A 25,617-nucleotide genomic window follows, 5' to 3' on the forward strand; every position below is an offset into this window, starting at 1 on the left:
AACTCTAAAATTAAACATTTTGAGAAATATAAAACTTTACTTTCATAAGTATTAACTGCAAGCTCTTCTGACTTTTTTCCACCTAATTCTCTCTATTTCCCAAAGTCAAAACAGTTACCATCTCTAATAATAAAAGTATAATATGCAAATCAACAAGATGGCTGGACAGCGGGACGACCTTCCAGACAAAGCTGGGGTGGATGCGAGGGCTTACCCTTGCATGAATTCCATGCATTGAGCCTCTAGTATATTATAATGGACATTTTACAAAGGGGAAAAAAGATATTTTAGGTAGATGAGATGTTTCTAAATTCTATGCTGCCAACTTATAACACCATTGCTATATTGCAGAAGTTTATATGTTTATTCTCTTTTACAGATCTAAAACAGATCCTGTCACAGGAGCTGTGAAAAATACAAAGTACCATCAACTTTAGTAAGCTTTACAAATTATGTTTTCCATGCACATTTGAAGTTTCTGTGTACTGCTTTATGATGCATTAAAATATTAAAAATGCCTTTTGTTTTCTTGCTATGTTGTGCCATGCAATAGACAATTGATGATTCATAAAAATGTACCAGTCACATTATTAGAATCACAGCAGTGACTTTTCTGGCTTTTAGCCGCCGCCTCTACTGGATTGTGTGTGTTCCTCAGTTCTGTTTGGTCTTTGGCAGTGACTTGTTGGGATTGGTGACTTACCTGGACTGGGTCATGATCATCGTAACCATCTGCTCCTGCATTTCCATGATGTTCGAATCTCCCTTCCGAAGAGTCATGCATGCACCTACTTTACAGGTACCTCTGCTAAATCTTAATCCACAGCTCCAAGACACTGAATGCAGCTTTTCCGTTCATTGTGATCAAACTGCCTTTTGCTCATTTCAGATTGCTGAGTATGTGTTTGTGATATTCATGAGCATTGAGCTTAACCTGAAGATTATGGCAGATGGCTTATTTTTCACTCCAACTGCTGTCATCAGGGACTTTGGTGGAGTAATGGACATATTTATATATCTTGTAAGTCTTTGATTATTTCTTTTTTTTAATATATCATATTTTATTGATTTTGTACAGAGAGGAAGGGAAAGAGAGAGTTAGAAACATCGATGAGAGAGAGTCATCGATCAGCTGCCTCTTGCACACCCCTTACTGGGGATGTGCCCACAACCAAGATACATGCCCTTGACCGGAATGGAACACAGGACCTTTCAGTCCCCAAGCCTACGCTCTATCCATTGAGCCAAACCGGTTTCGGCTGATTATTTCTTAAATGTAAAATATAATGGATTTGTAAACGATCCTGCTTTTCTTGGTACTAGAGTGAAATATGTGAGACACCAAAGTTTAGATACCAAAACTGAGTTGTTTTTGTTTTTGTTTTTTAATGTATTTTATTGATTTTTTTACAGAGAGGGAGGGAGAGAGATAGAGAGTTAGAAACATTAATGAGAGAGAAACATCAACCAGCTGCCTCTTGCACACCCCCTACTGGGGATGTGCCCAACTAAGGTACATGCACTTGACTGGAATCGAACCTGGGACCTTTCAATCCTCAGGCTGATGCTCTATCCACTGAGCCAAACCGGTTTCGGCCAAAATTGAGTTTTTAAGTACTAGTAAGTCTATTATAGCTGAACAAGAGGCATATATATAAAAATCTAAATGGAAAACATTAAAAAGATTCATAGATATGGTTGGAACTACATCACCCACTTTCATGTATGCATATAAGACATGCATTAATAAGGTCTAAGATAGCAAAACTAGTTTACCTCCCCCCCCCCCCCACAATTCTTGTGGCTCTGATACTAAAAAAAAAAAAAAATCTACATCATATAATTGATTGATGAGCCGCCTTCCTACTGAAAACAAACTAAAGTGAGAGTGGTTGGACCCTTCTCCCAATTCTAAAGCACAAAATATCTGGCTTGGAAAGACCATTCAACTGTTTGGTTAAACTAATTTGAGAAACCATAGGAAACAACTCAAAGAATTTTTTTTTTTCTCTTTATGTCCAAGAAGGTATAAAATCAATGTCTTTTTCAGCACAGCAAGGAGAACTGTGACCCTTAAGTGCAACTTGTTTAGGTAGTTAATAAAATAGTAGTAGGTCATGAATGAGGTTTAGTCTCTTTGATCAAAGGAATTTCAATCCTGCTGACATCAGGGGAGCCTCCAGTGTGTCAGTAAGGGAAGGGGCAGAGTGCACTGCTGCACACCCGTGGTGGCATCCTGTTCCGTTCCTGCATATGCCTGATGGCTTTGCTTTAGGGTTGCTTGGGTCTAGATTGGGTTCATAGTTTAGAGTAGGGGTGTCGAACTCAATCAGAGAAGGGGCCAAAATCTAAAATCCAGCCTAAATCGCGGGCTGAATGGTTTACTGAACAGTCATAAACTGACAATGTCATAAACTGACAGCGGAGTGCAGTGATGACAGCGCGGTGCGGGCCACATTGCAAGGCCTGGCGGGCTGGATTTGGCCCGCGGGCCTTGTGTTTGACACATGTGGTTTAGAGTGAAGAGACTGCGTAGTCACTGGGTGAATGTGTGTCCCATATAACACATGGGAGTCTCGCCTGAGGGATAGTTGTAGTCAGTTGGCTCTCAGAAAATGTACACAGTGGAGGATAAATTGTATAAATTTAAGAGATGATTTTTTTCCCCCTCTAGGTGAGCTTGATATTTCTTTGTTGGATGCCTCAAAATGTGCCTGCTGAATCAGGAGCTCAGCTCCTCATGGTGCTTCGGTGCCTAAGGCCGCTGCGGATATTCAAACTGGTGCCACAGATGAGGAAAGTGGTTCGAGAGCTTTTCAGTGGCTTCAAGGAAATTTTTTTGGTATGTTACAATTAACTTCCTTCCCAGTGCACAGAGTCCACCTCTGCAATGTAGCTAACAAGAGGATAAAGTGAGTCTTGCTTGTCAAGGTGAAATCTACAATTTTAGTTTTTGGTCAGAAGATTATAAGAGCACTAACAAAGCACAATACACATTCATAAACTTTACCCCCAAATGCTTCTGCCTTATTAATATATTTCATTCAGCAAACATTTTTTTTTTTACCTAAGATAAAGAGAAGCTCTCTGGAAATGACAATGAGAGAAGAATCCAAAGACAGTATTTGCTGACACTTCCATTCCTAACTGTTGGCCCTAATTTCTACTCTGGGTTTTAGTTTCCCCATCTGGAAATTAAGGTTAAAAAGATTCAACACCATCTACTTCACAAAATTATATTAGGAATTAACACATTTGAGTTCACAATTTTACTTAATGTGTCACCTAAAGCATATAGCAATAGAATTTATCTCTGATCTCTAGAATGTTAATCAAACAACCCACAAAAAAAGAAACGTACAAATATACTGTACTCTAACCTAAATATACAGTAATGAATACTTCCAAATGTGATTGAGGGGGAAAACATTCTTTTTACTTGAGTAAACACTGATTTAGGGTCTTTTAAGAGCAGGGCGGCAGATAAAATCATGAGTAAGAGACTCATTGCTCACAATCTGTTACAGGAGTGATCAAAAGATTCTTATTATTACTGATGAGTTCTGCTTGAGCATGAAAAACATGAATGCATTCCCACAAGCCTACTTCATAGCTTGCTTTCTAGAAACATACCTATGGTAAGAGAGCAGCTTTAGTTGCATTTTATCCTAAGGTGTTTTACAGACATGTTGGACTATTACTATAGGCATGGAGTTGCTAACACTTTTTTTTAAATATGTGTTTAAAATTCCATATTTTCTTTGTCACAAAGCCATAAAATCTTGGCTTTTACACAGTTAGAACTGAAGAAAAACAGAATATTGCCTGATGGCTAATGTGGCGTATCTTTGACCCTTAATAGATTTTTAGAAGAGAATCTATGTGTGTCTTTGTCCTGGTGATGTTTCTGTGCAATTTTAGTATACTTAAGGTATATTTTAGGTTATTCAATCAGTACAGATCAATAGTGTGCTTAGTATTTTATCCTTTGCCACTTTTCTCTTTGGAGACCAAAATAGCCATCCAGCAGAGGGAGCCTGAGCCAGTTAAGAGATTTGTGTGTTTTTTTAGACTGAATTACTTGAATCCTGTGAGTAGCACATTCACATGTCCTCATGCTCACAAGAAAGCAAAGCCACTGCCCCTCTAATTTATGTTCTGCTAATAGAAATATTAATCCATTTTAAGAAAATGAAGAAATATAATTATTTAAACATGTTTATTTGTTCCATTCAATAAAATAGAAATAAAAAGTGTTGACTAAAATCAGGAAAATCTAAGTCATATCAACATACCTCAGCCCATTTTCTTACAAGTTGTATGTTTTCTGAAAATCCAAAACCTCTTGTTAATTTTCTTCTTTTAACATTCCAGTAAGGCTAATTGAATGACCTGTGCTGGAGAAGTTAAAAAATATCATCAAAAGATCATGAATTTTATACAAATGGTATCAGAAAAGTTCTGTTCATATTGCTGTTCAAACCAAATGTACTGTTTAAAGTCTTACTGAGAGCTTTTATATCTCACCAATTTCTTTCAGGTCTCCATTCTTTTGTTGACATTAATGCTTGTTTTTGCAAGCTTTGGAGTTCAGCTTTTTGCTGGAAAACTGGCAAAGTGCAATGACCCCAACATTATTAGAAGGGTAAGATACTCCTTTCTATCTTTTGGAATAAAAATTAAGGTAGTTTATCATCCCGTGGTAAGCATGTGCTGAGGCGACTTTGACAGCCCCCTGACAAAACTCTTAATAATTCTCTTCCCATGAACTCCTTTGGCTTATAACATGTAGTATGCCTTTTCCAGCTAACAAAGCTCTGTAAGGTTAAAAGCACATTTTAGGGAATTCTACTCTTCCCTCCTATTCCACTGTCAATCTACTGTGGTCGTCTTCTGCATAGTCACCCAAGATTCCATATGTTGGACTCTTTTGAATCTTTCTGAACTTAATCCTGCCTCTGTTGTCACATGACACTCATATCAACAAACAGCCTCCCCACCCCAAAGTACGAAAGGCGAAGTCTCACTGTCACGTCCCCTGTATAATCCTTCTGCACTCCAGCATTCTCCCCATTGAAAAGTCAAGGCCTTACATTAGCTCTTATTTGCCCAGAATTAAGACAACTAACAAAGACCCAAGCTTGGAATACTTCGCTAATGCTTCTTCCTTTGGTCAATGTCAGTAAGAGAAGGCTAACGGCTGGAGCAACCCCAATATTTCAGTAATGAAACATATGAAATGAATATATTGCATCTTGGGTAAATTGGAGAGCTCTCCTCCAAATGACCTTTCCGGCATTCAATTTCCTTCTGTTTTGTGTCCTCACCCTTTGCTGTTTTCAAGTCTTCTCCATTTAGCTGGCTCATATGAATAAAGAACCATCTCTGTCTGAGAAGGCAGAGCTTAGAAGCAGCACACCTCACTTCAATCCATGTTCCACTGGGAAGAGCACAGCCTCACCAGACTGGAAGGAGGACTGCAATATGTAGCTCAGTGGTGTCTCCTATGGGAAAAAAAGGGACAGATTTTGGTTAATAATTGCCAATCTCTACTGTACTACCCAATGCCTCAATCTTTTAGAATTCTTCCCAAAATTATGAGTAGAATAATGAAGTGAACAAGTACTGCAAATGTATAAACTAGCAAAAGTATGGCCCTAACTGGTTTGGCTCAGTGGATAGAGCGTCGGTCTGCAGACTGAAGGGTCCCAGGTTTGATTCTGGTCAAGGTCATTTACCTTGGTTGTGGGCACATTCCCAGTATGGGGTGTACAGGAGGTGGCTGATCAATGTTTCTCTCTCAACGATGTTTCTAGCTCTCTATCCCTCTCCCTCTCTGTAAAAAAAATCAATAAAATATATTTTAAAAAAACAACTAGCAAAAGTATGTACTCATTCATTAAGGTAAAATAATGCTCTGAGTCCATTAAAATGCATGTTTCTGATGGATTAATAGAGTTGAATTACAATACATATCTCCAGCAATTATGATTATCTAATATAGAGTTTATATCCACTTGAAAAGTCTTCTAATTATAAAAATTATTTTTGGGCTTCTCATTATAAAAATTATTACCTGTCTAATTGGAATAAAATACAGATAACATCTTTGTGCAGTCAATATTCATTGTTGAGTATATTCATAATGAGATTTCAGGAAGCGGCAGGGCAGAAGAAACATACTTAAGTTGGGCAGACCTTGTGTTGTTGCACAAGGCACACCTAAGTCACTGCCTCCTTTAGCTGCCCTCCACAGAGGGTAAGCCTGAGAAGCAATAACAAGGAACCTGCTATAAATGTCCTGGTGTACCAAATTAGCTAATGAAGGAAATCATACGGAACTGATTCATTAGTCCATAAGCTTGCATGAGGAAAGTAGGGTTATTTTAAATCCATACTGAAGAGACGCCAAAAAGAGAATAACAACACTTCAGAATGAAGCCTACTGGGAACCTTGATGACTCAGTATATTAATAATAGCCTAAGTGCAGTGTGGTTTTATGTTATCTACTCATTCCCAGCCCAAGCTGAAGATTGATGCTTACTTGGATAGGAGACAGAGAGCACACAGTGGAAAACACACAAATATCATGATGCATTTATCCTCTTCTCAGAGCAATGAGGCATCAGCAGTGGGCTCATAAAGAAAGCCTAAGCCAAAACTGGTTTGGCTCAGTGGATAGAGTGCCAGCCTGCAGACTGAAGGGTCCCAGGTTCGATTCTGGTCAAGGCATGTACTTTGGTTACAGGCATATCCCCAGTAGGGGGTGTGCAAGAGGCATCTGATCGATGATTCTCTCTTATCGATGTTTCTAACTCTCTATCCCTCTCTCTTCCTCTCTGTAAAAAATCAATAAAATATATTTTTTTAAAAGAAAGCCTAAGAACACTTAGCCATCATTGACAGCAGAATGATAGGGGGAAAAATTGGTGTAGTGAGATGTGGTCTTTACATTGGGACAGGTTTTTCCTAGTCCTGATATAGGAGTCCAAGGCCAAGGAGACCAGATGGAGGAAAGGAACTCCAGGTCTACCTTGAAACTTTAGTGTATCTTTTTAAAAGAAGGGGAAATGGAAACTAAATACCCCAGTATTTGAGTCATATACCTAATGTTTAAAGTTAGGAAAGCTTAGAGCTGTTAGTGCTGTGTTTTCAATTGAGAGAATGGCTTTATTTTCTAGGAAGCCTGTCTAAACACTCCCTCCCTCAGTTCCTTTTTCTTAAAACTTGACAGCAGAAATATTGGCACCACTTTAGGTAGAGATATGGAGCCCAGAACTTAGTCACCAAAACCCTGTAAACAAATTCTGAGAATACCTTTTGATGTTTAGTTATTAAATATCAGTTATGTGCAAAGCACCATGATTAATGAAAGTAGGGTTGGAAAAATGTGTAAGTCGTTGCCCCTGCTTCGCAGCATTTTCTGCCCAACCAGAATGTATGTTTCATGTGTAACCCATGTAACATAAAGTCATAATTTGAAAGAGCACATGAGAAGTGAAAGTAATGTGCAGTCTTTCAAGTATGGGAAGTAGTGCTTCCGCCTGCGGGCGCTGTGCTGTGAGGCTTTAAGGAGAGGGAGGATTCTAACAGGAAAGACTCCTCCAAGCAGAGAAGGCAGAATGTAGGTATGGTTACTTGTTCTAATCGCTTAATCCCTCTGAACCTTTTTGCTCCTGTATAGCACTTCTCACATAGTGATATTATAAAGATTAAATGAGTTAACTTATGTAAAGAACCTAACCCACCCATTCACTTCCCTCTCATGCCAAAATGAACTGAAAAACAGGCCAGAAATATATACTTTAGGAAGAGATCCTCAGAGACCTGGCCTTTGGAAATTGAGCCAAAACCAGCTCCCTGACATCCCCTGAAGGGTCCCGGATTGCAAGAGGGCACAAATCAGGCCGAGGGACCCCAATGGTGTACACATTTATGCACTGGGCCTCTAGTTTATCATAATAGTGACATAATCATTCATGTATAAATTTTGATGTGTATGTATTTTGTTGTTATTGTCGTGTTTTTATTTCTCTTGAATAGATAGATACCTAGAAGTAGAATTTCTAGGTTTTAGGTAACCCTTTGTTTGGGCATTTGATAAACTGCCACACTATTTTCTAAAATGGCTGCACCATTTTGCATTCCCACCAGCGGTGTATGAAGGTTCTAGTATGAGGATTTCAATTCTGCAAATCTTTGTCAAAGCTTGTTGTTAATTGTTTTTATTATAGCCTTCTGAGCAGGTATTAGTGGTATCTCACTGTGATTTCGATTTTCATTTACTTGATGGCTAATGATGCTGAGCATCTTTCCATGTGCTCACTGGCCATTTATACATCTTCCTTGAAGGAATGTTTAATCATATATCTTGCCCATTTACTAATGTTTTCAGCATCAACTTTCACCACTCATCTCTGCAGTCTTTGTTACTATTTGGGGTTAGCTATCCATATCACTTTTGTCAAACAAAGATCTTTGTGACTCTATCTAAAATGTACTTATTATCTTTCGTCTTTTCTGAGTTCCTCTTCTGATTAAGTTTCCTCCTTCATTTCTCTTTCTCTTTTTTCTATTTTAGGAAGATTGCAATGGCATATTCAGAATTAATGTAAGTGTGTCCAAGAACCTAAATTTAAAATTAAGACCTGGAGAGAAAAAACCTGGATTTTGGGTGCCACGTGTTTGGTAAGATATCAGAAAAAAACATCCCTAAGAATGCTATAAGGTTTTAAATCAGTATAATAGGGTATAAAACTAAGAGTAACTCTGATAGAGATGTGAAAGTACTTCCAAGGAAAAGCAATGAATTACAACAGAATATAAAGTTACTGTAAATATGAGTATCCTGAGTCCCCCATTGCTTCATGAAACTAGTAAAATATCACTGCAATATTTTTCCAGTATTTTAAAAGTTTGTATCTGGATTCATAAAGTTTCAAAATTTGTGAGATTAAATTTTTTTCAATCCAATTTTTAGTCAAATTTAAATTTAATTTTTAAAATTAATTTTAAATTTTAATTAAATTAAAACTAAAACTCACCTGAATGTATATCTTTAAGGTAAGATCTGATGTCCTCATTATGGTTGTGAGGAAGCCTACCTAAATCATAAAGCTATTTCAATTTCAAAGCCCATTGATAGTGAAGGATTTTCATCATTGAAACTCTAGATAGGAGTAATCAATAACACAATTTATCTTTCTTTGGAAATAATTTTTCAAAGCATTTACATCAAAGATGGAAGAGCCTAGTCCATTTTATTGATGACCATGAATGAAATATCTCAGCCTGCTTCATGGATGAACTAAGTGTTCTATCAACTGCATTTGTCCTGTATTTTTTTTTTGTTGTTTTTTTGTTTGTTTGTTTGTTTCATTTTACCTTTTAGAATAATGAGTTAAGAACAGCAACTACTTTGCTTTTGTCACAATCAACTAAATGTAAAACTCTTTAAAAGGAATAGCATTTCACCCATTAGTACCCCTAGGACTTATAGTTACAGATTTGGCATTTCTCTAAATTAAATTCACTTTTATAAACAATGCAATGCAATCTATATTGGGTTGTTTTTCAATACAAAAGAGTTATTTAAAAATAAATCAATTTTGGATTTGTGGATTCATTAACATATATATAGTATACTAGAGGCCTGGTGCATGAAAATTCATGCACTGGAGGGGGATCCCTCAACCTGACTTTCCCCCTCTCACAGTCTGAGAGCCCTCAGGGGCAGGAGGCAACCCAGCAATCTGGGGAAGGCAGTGCCCCCATCACACCTCTGCTGCTGCCACTGCTGGCAGCTCAAGCCTCAGCCGGCTCTGGTTACCTTGAGCGGCCCTGGGTGGCTGGGCAGCCACCATCCGAGGCTTGCCTGCACCTCAGACCGGCCCTGGGTAGCTGGTAGCCAACATCCGAGGCTTGCCTGTATCTCAGGTGTCAGCAGGGCAGCTTCCATCCGAGGCATGCCTGCGCCTCAGGTATTGCTGGTCGGCTGTTATCCGAGCCTTGCCTGCACCTTGGGCCAGCCTTTGGCAGCTGTGTAGCCAACATCCGATGTTTTCCTGTGCCTTGGGCCGGCCCTGGGAAGCTGGGGGGCTGAGAGGACTGTGGGACTCCAGAGGCAGGCATACAGAGTGGCCAGGCCAGCCCCCAGGGCCTAGTCACGAGCCTGCTGCCCCAGCGGGGCTGAAGGGACTGGGTGCTGCCATCTTATGGCTGTGGGCCCCACCATTTTATATATATATATATATATATATATATATATATATATATATATATATATCCATAAAACTATCCTTATCCCAGTGCTAACTAGAAAATCAGTCTCATTTACATTAAAATAAAAAATTAAGGAAGCATAAAACATTTTTTGTGAGATGAAAACTAATTATTATACCATAAATAATTTATTTAAACCAGTACATCAAATGGGATTTTTTTTCCCTACTGTTTTGGAATTTTGGCTAAAGCCTCAAAGCTGAGGTTAATAGGAGATAAATTATTATATTCTAAAGAGCACCACTAGGCAATCCCAGCAGAACTTACTAAAATTTACCCGCCTCCATCACCCAGATCATGCAAAACAAAACACTGCACTCATAGATGTCCTCATGAAGTGGATGAACTCAGTAGAGTGTTATGGCATCTCTCCTCCCTTTATTATGGAATAAGGTGCTTCCCACCTCAGCCAAATCAAGTACCCGGGAGGGCGAGTGGATATCACAGATTGGCAAGGTTTTGTGCTCAAGCAGCTCTTCGCTGTCTGGCAGGGCGGGGTTATCTGATGTTCCCGGAGGTCCAAGTCATCACTTCTTAGGCTGCCTAATCTGAACTGTCCTCATGGATCCCTACCGCAAAGGGCTAAGTGCTCGGGAGCAGGTCCCCTATTAGAAGAGGCTGTTCATGTGTTTCCAGGAGTGGGAGCTGAAAATCACCTACAGGCTACCTTCAGAGCAGGAATGGCACAATGGGGCATCCTCAATTGGGAGTGTTTTTAGGTATAGTGTTCTAATAGAAAATTTGAGGTATAGTAAGGCCAACAGATCAAGAGACAATCAATTACCATTGAAAAGATAGCTAGTTGCTCATAGCTCCCAAGAGGAAGGGCCAAGCCATACCACAGAGCCACACAGGGAAGCACTAGGGTTGGTCACAAGAAAAGACACTGTGGGCAAGAGCCTTTGTTTGTTTGTTTGTTTGTTTGTTTGTTTGTTTCTCTGGGAAGGAAAATGAGGCAGGGAAGTGAGGTGTAGGATTGGCTAGTTGAATCATTTCAGTGGGCTCTGGAGCCTAGGGACTGTCCTCTTGACCTGGTACCTGGCCCTGGCATGATTAGGGCAGGTATACAGTGGCCCAGAGTGTGAAAGCCTCATATCGGAGGCGGTTGAGGGTATGGACTCTTGGCTGACTGGTTTGTATTTGAAAAGCACACCCTAGAAAGGACTCCTCCCAAGGTTGGAAAGAGGGTGCTGAGGGAGGCAGGATGACTCGGGTGTTTTATCAGGATGTCCAAAACAAAGTGTGTCCTGCATATGTATGTAGGGCAGATGGTAAAGGGTCACGTTTACAGGAGCTAGAAACATGGTTAATATAACAGAGTTTCTGAGGAACACATAAATACACAAGATAAAGAATAACAGCTGCTGTGACAAGAGCGCCAATGGCCAGAGTATAGTAGCATAAAATACACACTCCATTTCTCTAACTCCAGTCTTAGAAGAACCAGATGGCAACCTGAAGAGGAGGAGTGAACGCTCTTCTTCCCTCCTCAAACCACTGATCAGGCTGAGCTGCTGAGGTTGGGATCCTTGCACAAGGTTAAGACAGCCAAGGTTGGATGTAAAACAGTGGACTTTTTAGGATGAGGCTGATCCCCTCCCCAAAATGTCAGGAAGGGAGCTAGGACATACTACAAAGCTGTATTGGGAGAAAAGCAAAGTTTTTTTTTCCAGTTGTGCCCTATGTTATTCAACTCTGTTTCATAAAATCGTCTACCTATGATTTTTAAAGTCAGAGTTAATTGAAATGGAATGTCTTATGTAACTTATTAGGGGTTTCAAGTTCAATGACACTTTAAAAGCATAAATGGTAAAGAGGTATCATTTGAACATCATCCATTTTTTTGTAAAATTGTGACTTGGATTAATTTTAGGGACAATGAAATCTTCCATCAAATAAATGTTAGCTGTAACCAGCTAATTTTTACATTTTCCTTCTTTAATAAGTTCACCAAGAATTAACAGCTGAAAATTTTGTAATTTTGTATTGACTAATTTAGGATTAAGAAAATAACTTTTATCTGGAAATTGGCCTAGAGGAATACTTTGATAATTATAATTAGGACATCAATATGCACTATCTAATTCAGGAGATAGTCTGGTTTCTGTATTTTCTCTTCAGATGAATACATTCATTTCCTTTGGAACCACTCAGACTTGATGAGATAAAAATTACATTGCTAAAAAGGATTAAACATACCATATATTTAAATACTGTGTATTTTATTTTCATCAGAAGTCTTTGATATATCAAACTGTAATTTATGAGAGAAAAATCAACAAAGTACTCAGTTTCATAATAAGTGCATTTATTAAGTGCTTACTATTCACCAGGTATTATGGCATCACTGGGGACAAGCTATGGCCCCTGACCCCCAGGAGCTTGAAGTCTAGTGGAGAACAAAAAAGAAAATTATAAGTAATTTACTATAATATGCTAAGGGCTTTGGTGCTACATAAATAAGCCCCTAAGCTCACTTGAAGCTCACCTGAAAGCTTACCTCTAGGTAATTTTAAGTTACACTGTCATACAGTCTAGGCAGAAGATCAAATTTTTGTAGAATTTTAATCTTCTACAAACAATTTGGGAACAATCTTTAAGAAAAAGAATATAAAACTACCTATTCTTGTAAGTTTAATAAAAACATAGGGCCAGGTGAATTCATTGCTGTGGGCCCCTTCCAGAATATTGGAAGATACCTGTCCAGGGAAAGGCTGGAGGTGTACGTTTCTGTAGCTTCCTGGTATATTGGCCAGGATAGGATACAGTAGGCAAAGGGTGCAGTGGTGCACACACAGGAGAAGCACGGTACCCAACTATAACGGGACCAGGATGAAGGACCCAGAGGAGAAGACACTCAGTTAACTTTTGAAGGACGAATAGGCATTAGGCTGCTGAAAAGAGGAAGAGTCATGGGCAGGTGATCGGAAGGGGCTCAGCCGAGGTTAGGTGTTTCAAACTGAGGAAACCCAAATTGCTATTGCCAAAATGTCAGGCAAAATAAATAAATAAATAAATAAATAAATCAGTATATTCTAGAACATACAAGAAGGTTCTGACTTTTTAGACTAGATTGCAGAGTTGTAAGACATAGAGGGCCATTTAGGATAAGGTCATCCTCTCTATTTTCACACCCAAGGGTAGAAGCTAAGTTTCTTCCCCCATCATGTCCCGTCTTCCCAGAGAAGGGAAACTCTCCTTATCATGATCTTGGGGACCTTGGGGCACTTTTCATTGGAAGGTAAAAGACTGACCAAATTGTGAGGTCAGAACCAATGTCCTAGTTTTCTGAATTAGATAAATAAGATTGTGCCAAAACCGGTTTGGCTCAGTGGATAGAGTGTCAGCCTGGGGACTGAAAGGTCCCGGGTTCGATTCCAGTCAAGGGCATGTACCTTGGTTGCAGGCACATCTCCAGTGGGAGGTGTGCAAGAGGCAGCCGATCGATGATTCTCTCTCATCGATGTTTCTAGCTCTGTATCCCTCTCTCCTCCTCTCTGTAAAAAATCAATAAAATATATTTTTTTAAATAAATAAGATTGTAATCTTTAAAAGTTAACCTGGAAAGATGATATTCAAACAACCTTCCAAATCAAGGAAGAGCTACAGGTATAATGACAGTAATGGATGAAGATTGGGATTTATTGAAGTCCTCTGTGGTTGTAGGTAAAGTTTTAATCTTTCCAATTTTAAATACGTGAACAAAGAATATACAAATATTTTAAATGACTAAAGCTGAGAAATACTTATTTTTCTTATCTTTTAAATGTGATATATTCTTCCAACTATTTAAGTCTATGATCTTCTGTTTTCTTTTTCTTGATTTAACCTAAAAGTCTATTTTTAACACACTCTACTTTTAAAAGTAGTTTTGATTGCTGCAAATTCAGCTAAAACAAAACGAAACACCACTTTACAGAGGAAAGGGGGTGGAAGAGGTAGAAGAAGGTAAAGGAGGGATAAATGGTGGGAAAGAACACTTGACTTGAGGGCTAAACACACAAAACAGTGTACAGACGATGGATTATAGAATTGTGTACCTGAAAACTGTATAATTTCATTAACCAATGTCAGCCCAATAAATTCAACTGATAAATAAAAAAGCAAACAAACAAATAAGTAAATATCACTGTGTGGGGTGGATGGATGAGGAAGAAAGTTTAACATCAGATCTGAGAACTGGCTTAGTTGGTTTAAAAAAATCTTTATTTGAGAAAATGGTGGCATTTGTAGAATCCTTACAGTTTCTGCCTCCTCTAAAATATATTACCTTAAATTGAAACTCCCAAAGGAAAAGTTGTTGGAAAAATCCAAGAGAATATGTTTTTAACTTCATACTAAAAATATAAATCAGAATCTTAGAATATGAATTTGTGAGTAGTGCTCTTGCACTATATAGAAAACATTTTCTACCAAATAGCCTTAAACCTTTAGGAGCAAGTCAGTTTCAGTTTTATATTTTCTTATTAGATTCCCATCTATTTAGTATTTAAAAAAGAACTTATACAAGGATACATCCCATGATTGTTCTGTTGCTTTAAAAAAAAAAATGGTGGTACAAAAAGTGCTAAACCAGATTGCTCCGAAGTGAGTTACCTTTTGTGAGAGTTACATTTTGATAAATGAGCTAGCAGGGGAGAAAAATATCAAAATATAATTTAAATAAATTTCAGTAGGCCTACTCTCTCCAATAATCCTGAGCTCAATTCTCCATCAAATTCAAGAAATGTAGTGATAGTCCTGATTTTTCAGTGTGTGGTTGTCTAAATTTGTGGTCGGCAAACTGTGGCTCGTGAGCCACATGCGGCTCTTTGGCCCCTTGAGCGTGGCTCTTCCACAAAATGCCACAGCCTTGGCGAGTCTATTTTGAAGTGGTGTTAGAAGAAGTTTAAGTTTTAAAAATTTGGCTCTCAAAAGAAATTTCAATCGTTGTACCGTTGATATTTGGCTCTGTTGATTGATGAGTTTTCCGACCAATGTTCTAAATCTTTCAACTACTTAAAATAGCCTCTGGAAAGGGGAAAATAGAAAAATCTCTTCAATTTTCTATGAGCAACAAAAGTTATAGCTCAGACCTGTAATGACTAAGGGAAATGTAATAGAATAGAAAAGATCACTTTCGTAACTGCAAAGGAAAAAAAAGTATAAAACATGTCAGAAAACAAGAAATAAGACATCTTCCCACCCTGAAAAATGTAGTGAGGCCACAATGTTTTGAAATCGGGAATGTGCTGTGGGTGTAGCAGCATACTGTGCACTGGGAACACGGGAAGTATCCGTTGAGAACATCAGCGTTTGTGAGAGAGAAAAAAATCCAAGTGGGAGAGAGTGATCTAGAAACAGCGTCTATGAGCAAACACACCATGTCTTCTCAGTGATCTGTCGCTACTTCACAGTGTGATGATGTTCACTTGAGGACACAGAACGAAATAAAGTGGCCAAATTCCAACTCTTTTTACATTTTCTGAATTGTAATTTATGCCATTAGAAAGATTTCCAATTAAAAATCAATTTCAGCTGAAACTGGTTTGGCTCAATAGATAGAGCGTCGGCCTGCCGACCCAAAGGTCCAAGGTTCGATTCCGGTCAAGGGCATGTAAGTTGGTTGTGGGCACATCCCCAGTAGGGGGTGTGCAAGAGGCAGCTGATCCATGATTCTCTCTCATCAATGTTTCTAACTATCCCTCTCTCTTCCTCTCTATAAAAAATCAATAAAATATATTTAAAACAAAACAAAACAATTTCAAAATTCCTACCCATACTCCAATGCCCCTTTGAGAATCTCCTATGCAGTTTCTAACTGGAACGTGTATTCCAGTCCTCAGTATAATCAGGACAAGCCAGATCCTCTGGAGCTAGAACTCAAAGTTGTGTAGCATTTTGTTGTCTTCAACTGAGAGTACCCCATCATTACCTAATAATTAATTACACAATTATATTAATTAATAATCTACAACACACAGCATTATGATTTAGCAAAAGAATCCTATATAGCTCACCTTTCAAGCACTAAACATCACTCTGCACCCAAGATTGGAAAGAGCCACAGTATTTGCCTTATGATGTTTCTTATTGGAATTTCACAGAACATTCCTTTTTCTGACTTTCAGGGCGAATCCTCGGAACTTTAATTTTGACAATGTTGGAAATGCTATGCTGGCATTGTTTGAGGTCCTCTCCTTGAAAGGCTGGGTGGAAGTGAGGGATGTTATTATTCATCGTGTGGGGCCGGTAAGCAAACCCGTGGAATCCTTTGAACACAAGCCTTTCAACAGCTGCTTTCACTTGCTTTGATGAATAACCATATTTTTCATTTATACAGATGCATGGAATCTATATTCATGTTTTTGTATTCCTGGGTTGCATGATTGGACTGACCCTTTTTGTTGGAGTAGTTATTGCTAATTTCAATGAAAACAAGGTAAGAATTCTTGGTGGAAGACAGTTTATTCTTTTCCAGCCACTCACTCTAAGCCCTCTCCCCCCTCTCTCTCTCTTTTTCACACACAGCATGATGTCACATTAAACTGTAATGTGACTGGTGTAAATAATGTCTGTAACTATTTCACAAGTAACATCATTGCTGCCTTTTAGGCACGTTATTTAAAAGCACAACTCTCTTGCTAAATTTCCTCTTTTGGTGACACTGTCATTCATTCATGACACTGAAAGGCGCATCTCCTATTGTTCAAATTGAAAGGATGTGCAACAAGTTATTAAAGTACAATAGCTGAAGCTGATGCAGGGATTACAGGTAATACTGCTCTCACTAATGTAAGTTAGATGCTTCTTAGTAACTCAGTAGGTGAGTTACTTCTAACACCAGTTGTATTTTGATGGGATGGGGAGGAGGGCACGGTACACGTTTTAAAATCTTAGTTCGTAGGATAAAAAGATTTTCTAACTTAAATGTAAAACCTTTGCATGCCACCCTAGCTGGTTTGGCTCAGTGGATAGAGCGTTGGCCTGCAGACTGAAGGGTCCTGAGTTTGATTTTGGTCAAAGGCACATCCCAGGTTGCAGGCTTGATCCCAGTAAGGGGTGTGCAGTAGGTAGTCAATCAATGATTCTCTCTCATCATTGATGTTTCTATCTCTCTTCCTTCTCTCTTCCTCTCTGAAATTAATAAAAATATATTTAAAATAACATAAAAGTTTTGTATGCTTTATGAACTTGGGAAGCTGAGTTCATAACAGCTCGAATGATCAATAAAGAGCTCAACAAATGAGAAAAGAGCAAGTGGAGTTTCCTGCCAAAAACACACGAGTTTGAGGAGACTCATTCTATGTTGGTTTCTGGACATGGCTGACATGCCCCCTGTTGTGTCAAGGTCAGTCTTCTGATACCATAATAATGGAGACACACGCAGTTTCTAAGCACTTCCTATTCACTAAGGTTTAGATATGCTATTCTCAGTTCTCCAACTAGGAAATGCACAGTTGAAGAGAAGACAGCACAAAATAAGGAGTAGAAAATGGGGCCAGGATTCAGAAGTAGTGCCTATTGCTGCAGGAGTCTGTGATTCTCCCAATTCAAGTGCATGAAAATGTCGACTGTCGTTCTGTGCTGAGTGAAAAGCTAGATATCCCTGCACAGCTCCGCGCTGCGCCGTGCCATCCACAGGGAGGACCGATTCGAACGCATGCACATCAGAGCTCTGGTTTGTGCAGCTACACCTGGGCCCCGTCACTCACACCCAGGCTCCACGTGTGAGATGCCAGCTAGTCAGCCAATGGGCGCCTTTGATGTGTGCCGAATGAGGATGTCATTGTATTCAGACTTTCAAAGAGTGCAATTTAAAAATCCCCCCTTTGGATCCCAACACTGCACTACCCCACAGAAACCTGGAATGTTAGAGTAAGTAAGAAGGATAGAGAGCACATCACCCAGCCCCCCTATTTAACACATTCATAAACGAGTTTCTTTCAGCCCTACCGTGTGTTCAGTGTAATTCCAGGCACAAAGAGGAAAATGGGTGTTTTTAGATGCCTTTGAGGCATGTGATGGAGCAGACACTGGGAATTCTGGAATAGGAGCAGAAGCTAATCAGTCAATTAAGACAGTTTAAGCTCTGCTTGCTCAGAACACCATCCCCTCTGAGCAGACACCTAATTTCAGAAGAATTAGGTCCTATGGCAGCTCACAATTCAGCAGCATACGTGAAATGACATAAAATTTTGAATTAACCGGAGACAGTGTAGTTCTTGAACTCAGAGAGTGTGTGATGTAAGCAGAATCACAGGCCTACCCCCAACACCAGTTGTATTTCTATTCTGAAGGAGGAAAGGAACGTCTCTGCCTGAGAAAGGGGAGCATGGGAGCTCAAATGTGTGCTTAGAGAAAGAGGTAAAGGAAAAGAAATCCTATCACCAGACATTACAAACTTGAATAGAGCATCTATGAATAGGAGTTACAACTTTCTCAATTACAGATTTCTAAATTATCCGAACATTTTAGAAAAGATTTTTTTCTGCAAGTGTTCATGGCAGCAGTTTAGCTGCTATGTAACAGGACTTGTTCATTTGTTATTCAACTAGAGGCCTGATGCACAAAATTCGTACAAGGGGCTCGGCCCTCATAGCCCCGGCTTCATCCGGAAGGTTGTCTGGCTGTCCAGTCTAATTAGCATATTACGCTTTTATTATTACAGATCATTCAACAGACTTCTTTGAGCATTTATTAAGTGCCCCAATCTGCTTTGACCCTGAGACCATAAGACACTAACCATATGAAGATTTGGTTAAGCATATGAAGATTTCTGCCCTCAAGGAGCTCACATTCTAATGGTTATTCCTGAAAGTACATAAATAGATTTCCAAATGTATAGGCAACAGAGAGAACTAAAGATATGGGAGCCCTGGTCAGAAGTGATGGTCCATACACCAAAGGTTGTGGGTTTGATTCCCAGTCAGGTTATGTACCTAGGTTGTGGGTCAGGGAGGCAACTGATCAATGTTTCTCTCTCAAGTCAATACTTCTCTCTCTTTATCTCCCTTCCTCTCTCTCTAAAATCAATAAAAACATATCCTTGGGTGAGGATTAAAAAAAAAAAAAGAGAGATATGGAAAATAAGGTAAGCTTTGCGGGTAAAGTTTTAACAATTCATCATCATGCAATAGTATGTCTTCCCTAGAAAATAAAACCCTGTTTTAAAAGTTCAAAATCTGTAACAATAACATGTATATTTTTTAAATGTCCCTAATATAAGACAATAAGTTTGATTAATACACTTAAATTAATAACAATGCACTTTTAGAGGTTATTACATTAATGATTAGATGATATCACCATGTCTATTATTCTTTTGGATCATCTCAGAGTTCAGCTTTCCAAAATATCATGCTTTGTATAATAAAGGAATAATATGAATGCTTATAGCATCCCCAAAACAAGTATTTATTTGCAGTTAATGAGAAAAGTGGTTTAGCAATTTTTATATCAGAAAAAATTTAAATCAAATGTTATTATTAGGAATAAACAGTGTAATTAAATAATTTCAAAAGAAATTAAATCCCCAGAAAAAATAAAGGACTCCTTAAAATATATGAAAATAAAATTAATTAGCCTTGGCTGGTATAACTCAGTTAGTTGAGCATCATCCCATGGACCAAAGGTCACTGGTTCAATTCCCAATCAGGGCACATGTCTGGGTTGCAGGCATGATCCCCAGTAGTGGGCATGCAGGAGGCAGCCAATCGAAGTTTCTCTTCAACATGGATGTTTCCCTCTTTCTCTTTCTCTCCCTTCTTCTCTCTCTAAAATCAATAAAAACATTTTATAAAACTAATCAAATTATTTTAAGAAGCTATAAAATCCAAAGTTATGGTGATATATATTAACATATTTCTCTAATAATTTCATAAATCAGCAGGAAAAGAGAAAGACTATATGAAATTTGACACAATAAAATCATGTAATCTGCTGACATATAAAGAACACTGTCCCCCACAATTTTCAAGTACAAAATTATCCTCTACAAAGTCATAAAATAATAATTGTAAAAAAATTGATAATGTATAGAACAGGTTCTCTGCCATAACAAAAAAATATATAGCAAAAAAAAGTCCCTCAGAATTTGGAAGTATTAAGACAACATTCTAAATAATTTATTAATTATTAACATGTCAAATATTAAAATTAATGTTGCAATAAAAATAACAGTAAAATTGAAGAATGTAGGAGGAAGGGAGTAATAAAGATATAGAAAAACAACTACACAAAGGCTCAAGAATAATAAAAGCAGATTCTTTAAAAAAAAAAGTAAATAGTAAACCTTTTGCATAGTTCAGCATCAGCAAAAATGTGGAAAAGGAAAGTAAACAAGCTTATAGTTAGTAAAGCTATGCCAGTATTGTTACAGGGATAGAAAGTTAGACTTCAGTACAGAATGGAAAGCCCAGGAGAAACCCATGTATATTAAAATAGAATTAACACAACAAATCAGAGGAGATGAGAGCATTAATAAGTGAAACTAGAATAATTGTCATAGATGAAGAAAATAAACTCTACCTTATAGCCTACTAAAAAATGAACTCCAGGTGAATGAATGACCTAACTATGAATAGCAAAAATACAAACCATTTTAAACAATGTATTGATATAATTTATATTTTACATGGATTTCTTTACATTAACCACAAAGTGGAATTCATAAAGAAAAAATTATAACTTAGATTACATTAAAACAAAAAGTTGTTGAATGATAAATGGCACACTTTGTCTGATAAAAACAAGACTTAATAAAAAATAAATAAATAAATAAATAAATAATAAGGCAGGCAGAAGGCTTGACTTCTTCCATTGCCAGAGAAACCCAAGCCTCTGTGGCCGCAGCCATGTTGGTTGTGGTTAATTTGCATATGTGCTCTGATTGGCTGGTGAGTGTGGTTTGTGGGTGTGGCTTGTGAGTGAAGTGATGGTTAATTTGCATATTACTCTTTTATTAGGTAGGATAGTACATTTGTGTCTATAGCAGCATTATTTATAGTCTGTAAACTGTAAATGAGTAACTTCTGATATATTTGTACAATGGCATACTCTATGAGCAGTTAAAATAAACCAGTTAGATCAAGTATCTAGTTGTATAACAAATATTGTTCAATGAAGGTAAAAACAAATTGTACAGATAAGCACATATTAAATATCAATTATATAAATTTTTAAAATTCAAGACAAATATATTTTTATGTATTGAGTCATACCTATTGAGGAGATGTCTCTGAAGAATGGTCCCTGAGCTCTGGAGAAAGAAAGGAAGAATGGGTATTTTTTTCCCCTGGTTTCTTAAATTATACTTCAAATACTATATTGTAATAAATTGTAACATATGTATGTGCATTTTAATGAAGTACTCTGTGATAAAATTATTCATACCTAATCTTATTTAGCCAGTTGTCATAGTAATTTCTTAAAGATCCAAATTCTATGGCTTCATACCACTTAAAAATAATTTTGCAATTGCACATATCAGAATGATTTTCAAAATCATGTTTAAGGCAAAATACACTTATCCAGAAGCAGACGCATTGACAAGCTATAATTTTGCTGCAACATTTTCTGCTATGAAATGAAAGGAAACTAATCACTATTAGAGTAAGGATCCCTTTTTTGAAAATTTAATCATGCAGAAAACCTCCTTTAGATTTCCCCAAACCGGGGAAACGTTCAAAGATGCCCATTGAAGGTCTGTTTCGAAGCCTATGGCCACCCCTTTTGGCCATCCCTCTCAAGACCAAGTTTGAGAATTCTGACCCTGTTTATCAAACCACCATAGGATTTGAAGAATATATTGATTTTAAACCCCCAAATTAGTCCTGTTTGTATCACCACCCCATGTGCAATGTCCTTGGCGTTGGAGTACATGACAAAGGCCCTTTTTCTGCTCTCCTTTGTTTATTAAGGGGACGGCTCTGCTGACTGTAGATCAGAGAAGATGGGAAGATCTGAAGAGCCGACTGAAGATAGCTCAGCCTCTTCATCTCCCACCTCGCCCGGGTATCAAAGATGCTCTGATTTTATTCATGTTGGGCACTAGTGTTCATGATTCCCCAGGAGTCTCAGATTTCAATTAAAATAATAATCGTGAGGCCACTAGGTGGTTGTGCATAAGTTAATATAGAAACAGGCTCCAAGCCACAGATCTCTCCAAAGGCTATTAAAATCAACCACCCAAAGGCTGTGCTTCAGTGCTCTCGGGATAAGCCTTAATGAAAAAAATGAATTTTTAAATAAAATATTTGTGCTTGCCTTTTCAACATACGAGTGAAATGTATTAAGCTGACAGAAATTGAATGATGCGGTTCTCCTTCTGCTACGGATGGCTTCATGCACCATGGTTTTAAATATTCAGAGCCAGCCATTCCTGCAAAAACACTGCACAATAGACTGAGCCGTGGGGGTGGGGAAATGTGACGGGTTTTATGGTGAGCATTAAAAAAAAAAATGAAAGGCAAGGAAGTTAAATGTGACTCAGGTCTAAAATGCCCTTGCCTGAACCTTTCTTTTTTCCCAGATAATGATGGCTTTAGAGCCAAGATGTATGACATCACCCAGCACCCGTTTTTTAAGAGGACAATCGCTTTACTGGTCCTGGCCCAGTCGGTACTGCTCTCTGTCAAGGTACTTTGTTTCACCTTTGGACTCTGGGGATGAATTTCTTACTCATGGGTGCATCCAAGGATATCGCAAATGGCCGTACCTACTACGATCTGCGCTCTTTAGGATAAAAATGTTTAAAATTCACAATTGTGTTCACACGGGAGGGAGAGGGGACAGGGTTGTATTTTTTTTTTGTGCCCAATGCCCGACGGATTTAGGCAAAGACGTGTGTGCTGTTTCCTATACAGTGGGACGTCGAGGACCCAGTAACCGTTCCTTTGGCAACGATGTCAGTTGTTTTCACTTTCATCTTTGTCCTTGAGGTACCGTAATGAGTCCGTGGGTTTGGGGGATGGGGAAGAGGGGAGCAGTGCACATTTTAAAGTAAGATAGTATCCTCCTTTGATGGCCCTTATTTCAACTCTGTGCTCCATTGCTTTTGAAGTCTTTCTGTTTTTTCTTTCTTCTTTTTAAAAAAAAAAAAAAAATTGTTGGGGGAGCGATAGTGGGCTCTTAGGGTATTTCCTTTTGAGTCTGTTCAGTTTAACTTGAACAAAGACTTCACTTTGTATTTTGGAATTTTCTAACCACAGGAATTGCAAACTGCTTTTAATTTATGTATCAGAATGATGGCCTGTCTAGTTATCTGAGTTCAAATATTTAGGGCAAACTCTAAAGAGACCACTGTAATTCAGGGGCTCCAATTGCAACGTGGTGGTACAGGGAGTTGACCCAGACAAGATTATTTTAATATATGGTCCATATCGTATTACTTTCCAGGAATATTCTTCTTCTTCTTCCAGCAATCTCTTTGAAATACTAGCAGATTCTTATTTCACCCTGAACTGGTTGATGTTTCCCAAAATCTATGGTCTTCTACTTGGGGAAGAAAAACGTCCTGCTATCAAACTAGTCATAAAACAAGAAGAAAGGAGTGCGGAGAATATATATGTGTTACCTAGTCAGCTTTTTTATATATGTGATAAATTTGTCTCTTGGGTTGCTACCTTTTTAAAAAAAAAAAAATAATGTGTCTCGGGTTAATACACTTAAATATGTACTAAACAGTCTCGATTTACTCTCTTTACTCAGGTTACAATGAAGATCATAGCAATGTCACCTGCAGGCTTCTGGCAAAGCAGAAGAAATCGATATGACCTGCTGGTAACCTCACTCGGCATTGTCTGGGTGGTACTTCACTTTGCCCTCCTGGTAGGTGTAAATTGTTTATTTCAGTTGAAAATTTTATAGTTGTCCCATAGAAGTAAAATGTGGCCATGAGTATAATTTTAGATTTTCTAGGAGCCACATTTAAAATATAGAAAAAAAAAAAAACAAGTAACATCAATTTAATTATGTATTTTAAACCTACTAAATCCAAAATATAGGGTGGGGCAAAAGTAGGTTTACAGTTGTTCATATGGAAAATAATACAATAATTAATAAGTAATAGTACAAGAATAAATTATGTGTTTTGCATACTCACAACTGTAAACCTCCTTTTGTCCCACCTTATATTATCATTTCAACATTTCAGCAATATAAAAAAAAAATTATGGCCTAGCTGGTGTGGTTCAGTGGTTGAGCACTGACCCATGAACCAAGAGGTCACCAGTTCGATTCTCAGTGAGGGCACATGTCCAGGTTACGGGTTCAATTCCTGGTAGGGAGTGTGCAGAAGGCAGCAATTGATGTTTTTATCTCTCTGCCCCTCTTCCTTCCTCTTTCTATAATCAATAAAGTCATATTTTTAGAAGTTAAAAAAATTATGAAGAAGAGATGTTACATGCTCTCTTTTGTACTAAATCTTTGATTGAATGTGTATTTTGCATTGACAGCATGTCCTAATTTATATTTACTGCATTTCAGGTGATCAATAAGAGCATGTGGTAATGGTTACCATGTTGGATACCCCGAAGTTCTAGTCTAGGGTCCACCATTTCTCAGCCTTGATCAAGTTATTTGTCTTCAGTGGTCTTTTGTTTCCATCTCTGAACTAGGAATATAATTTCATAATCTACATGTTTTATATGAGCATAATGAAGATCGAAGAATGTGAACTTTTTCAAATTGTTAAGATTGAACAAATCATAACATATTATTATAAACTAGATGCCCAGTGCATGGTGGGATCTGGCCAGCCCGAACCCAATCAGGGTGGATCAGGGCCAGGCCTATTGGGAGGAAATGGTGGGAGGTTGGCCTTCCCCAATCGGGGCCCCATCCTGGCTAAGCCAGCTGGGGGAAGGGGCCACAAGTGATTGGCCAGCAAGCCCCACCTCCGATTGGGGTGGGAGGGCCTATTAGGGGCAGGGCTCGCCATGGGAAGGGACTGTGGGCAGTGGGCTAGCTAGCCCCACCCCCGAATGGGATAGCAGGGCTGATTGGGAGTCAGCGGCTGGGGGAGGGGCCATGGAAGGTTGGCCAGCCAGCCCCACCCCTGATTGGTAGGGGTGAGGGAGCGATAGGGGGTGGAGCTGGCTGGGGCCACAGACCAATGGGGTGGTGGGGGCTGATTGGGGGTGGGACTGGCTATGGGATGGGCTGTGGGCAGTGGGCCAGCCCCAAACCCTATTGAGGTGAGGGGCAATCAAGGGCAGGGTCGGCCAGGGGGAGGTACCACAGGAGGTTGGCCAGTTTGCTGGTCACAGTGGGTATCATAGCAACCGGTTTTCTAGGCACTGGCTTTTTATATACATAGATAACTTTTTTTTTTTTAGTCTTCCTTGATCCCACCC

At 38.6% G+C, this 25,617-nt stretch overlaps 1 protein-coding gene across 6 annotated transcripts in view; it reads left to right on the forward strand.

Moving 5' to 3' along the window:
• The window catches only part of NALCN (sodium leak channel, non-selective), a 269,461-nt gene that overhangs the window by 222,035 nt on the left and 21,809 nt on the right, over positions 1-25,617 (forward strand). For 3 of the 6 annotated variants that reach the window (XM_084880254.1, XM_084880256.1, XM_084880259.1), the window contains 12 exons: positions 380-436; positions 625-799; positions 890-1,021; positions 2,675-2,842; positions 4,541-4,645; positions 8,583-8,689; positions 16,393-16,513; positions 16,605-16,703; positions 22,183-22,276; positions 22,794-22,900; positions 23,128-23,202; positions 23,972-24,091. In XM_084880254.1, the coding sequence (XP_084736380.1) occupies positions 380-436; positions 625-799; positions 890-1,021; positions 2,675-2,842; positions 4,541-4,645; positions 8,583-8,689; positions 16,393-16,513; positions 16,605-16,703; positions 22,183-22,276; positions 22,794-22,900; positions 23,128-23,202; positions 23,972-24,091 (1,360 nt within the window). The remainder of the gene's footprint in view (positions 1-379; positions 437-624; positions 800-889; positions 1,022-2,674; positions 2,843-4,540; positions 4,646-8,582; positions 8,690-16,392; positions 16,514-16,604; positions 16,704-22,182; positions 22,277-22,793; positions 22,901-23,127; positions 23,203-23,971; positions 24,092-25,617) is intronic. The other 3 variants (XM_084880255.1, XM_084880258.1, XM_084880257.1) reach the window with 2 other exon arrangements.

Source organism: Pipistrellus hanaki (assembly GCF_964339955.1).
Source record: "Pipistrellus hanaki genome assembly, chromosome: 3".
Classification (NCBI taxonomy): domain Eukaryota; kingdom Metazoa; phylum Chordata; class Mammalia; order Chiroptera; family Vespertilionidae; genus Pipistrellus; species Pipistrellus hanaki.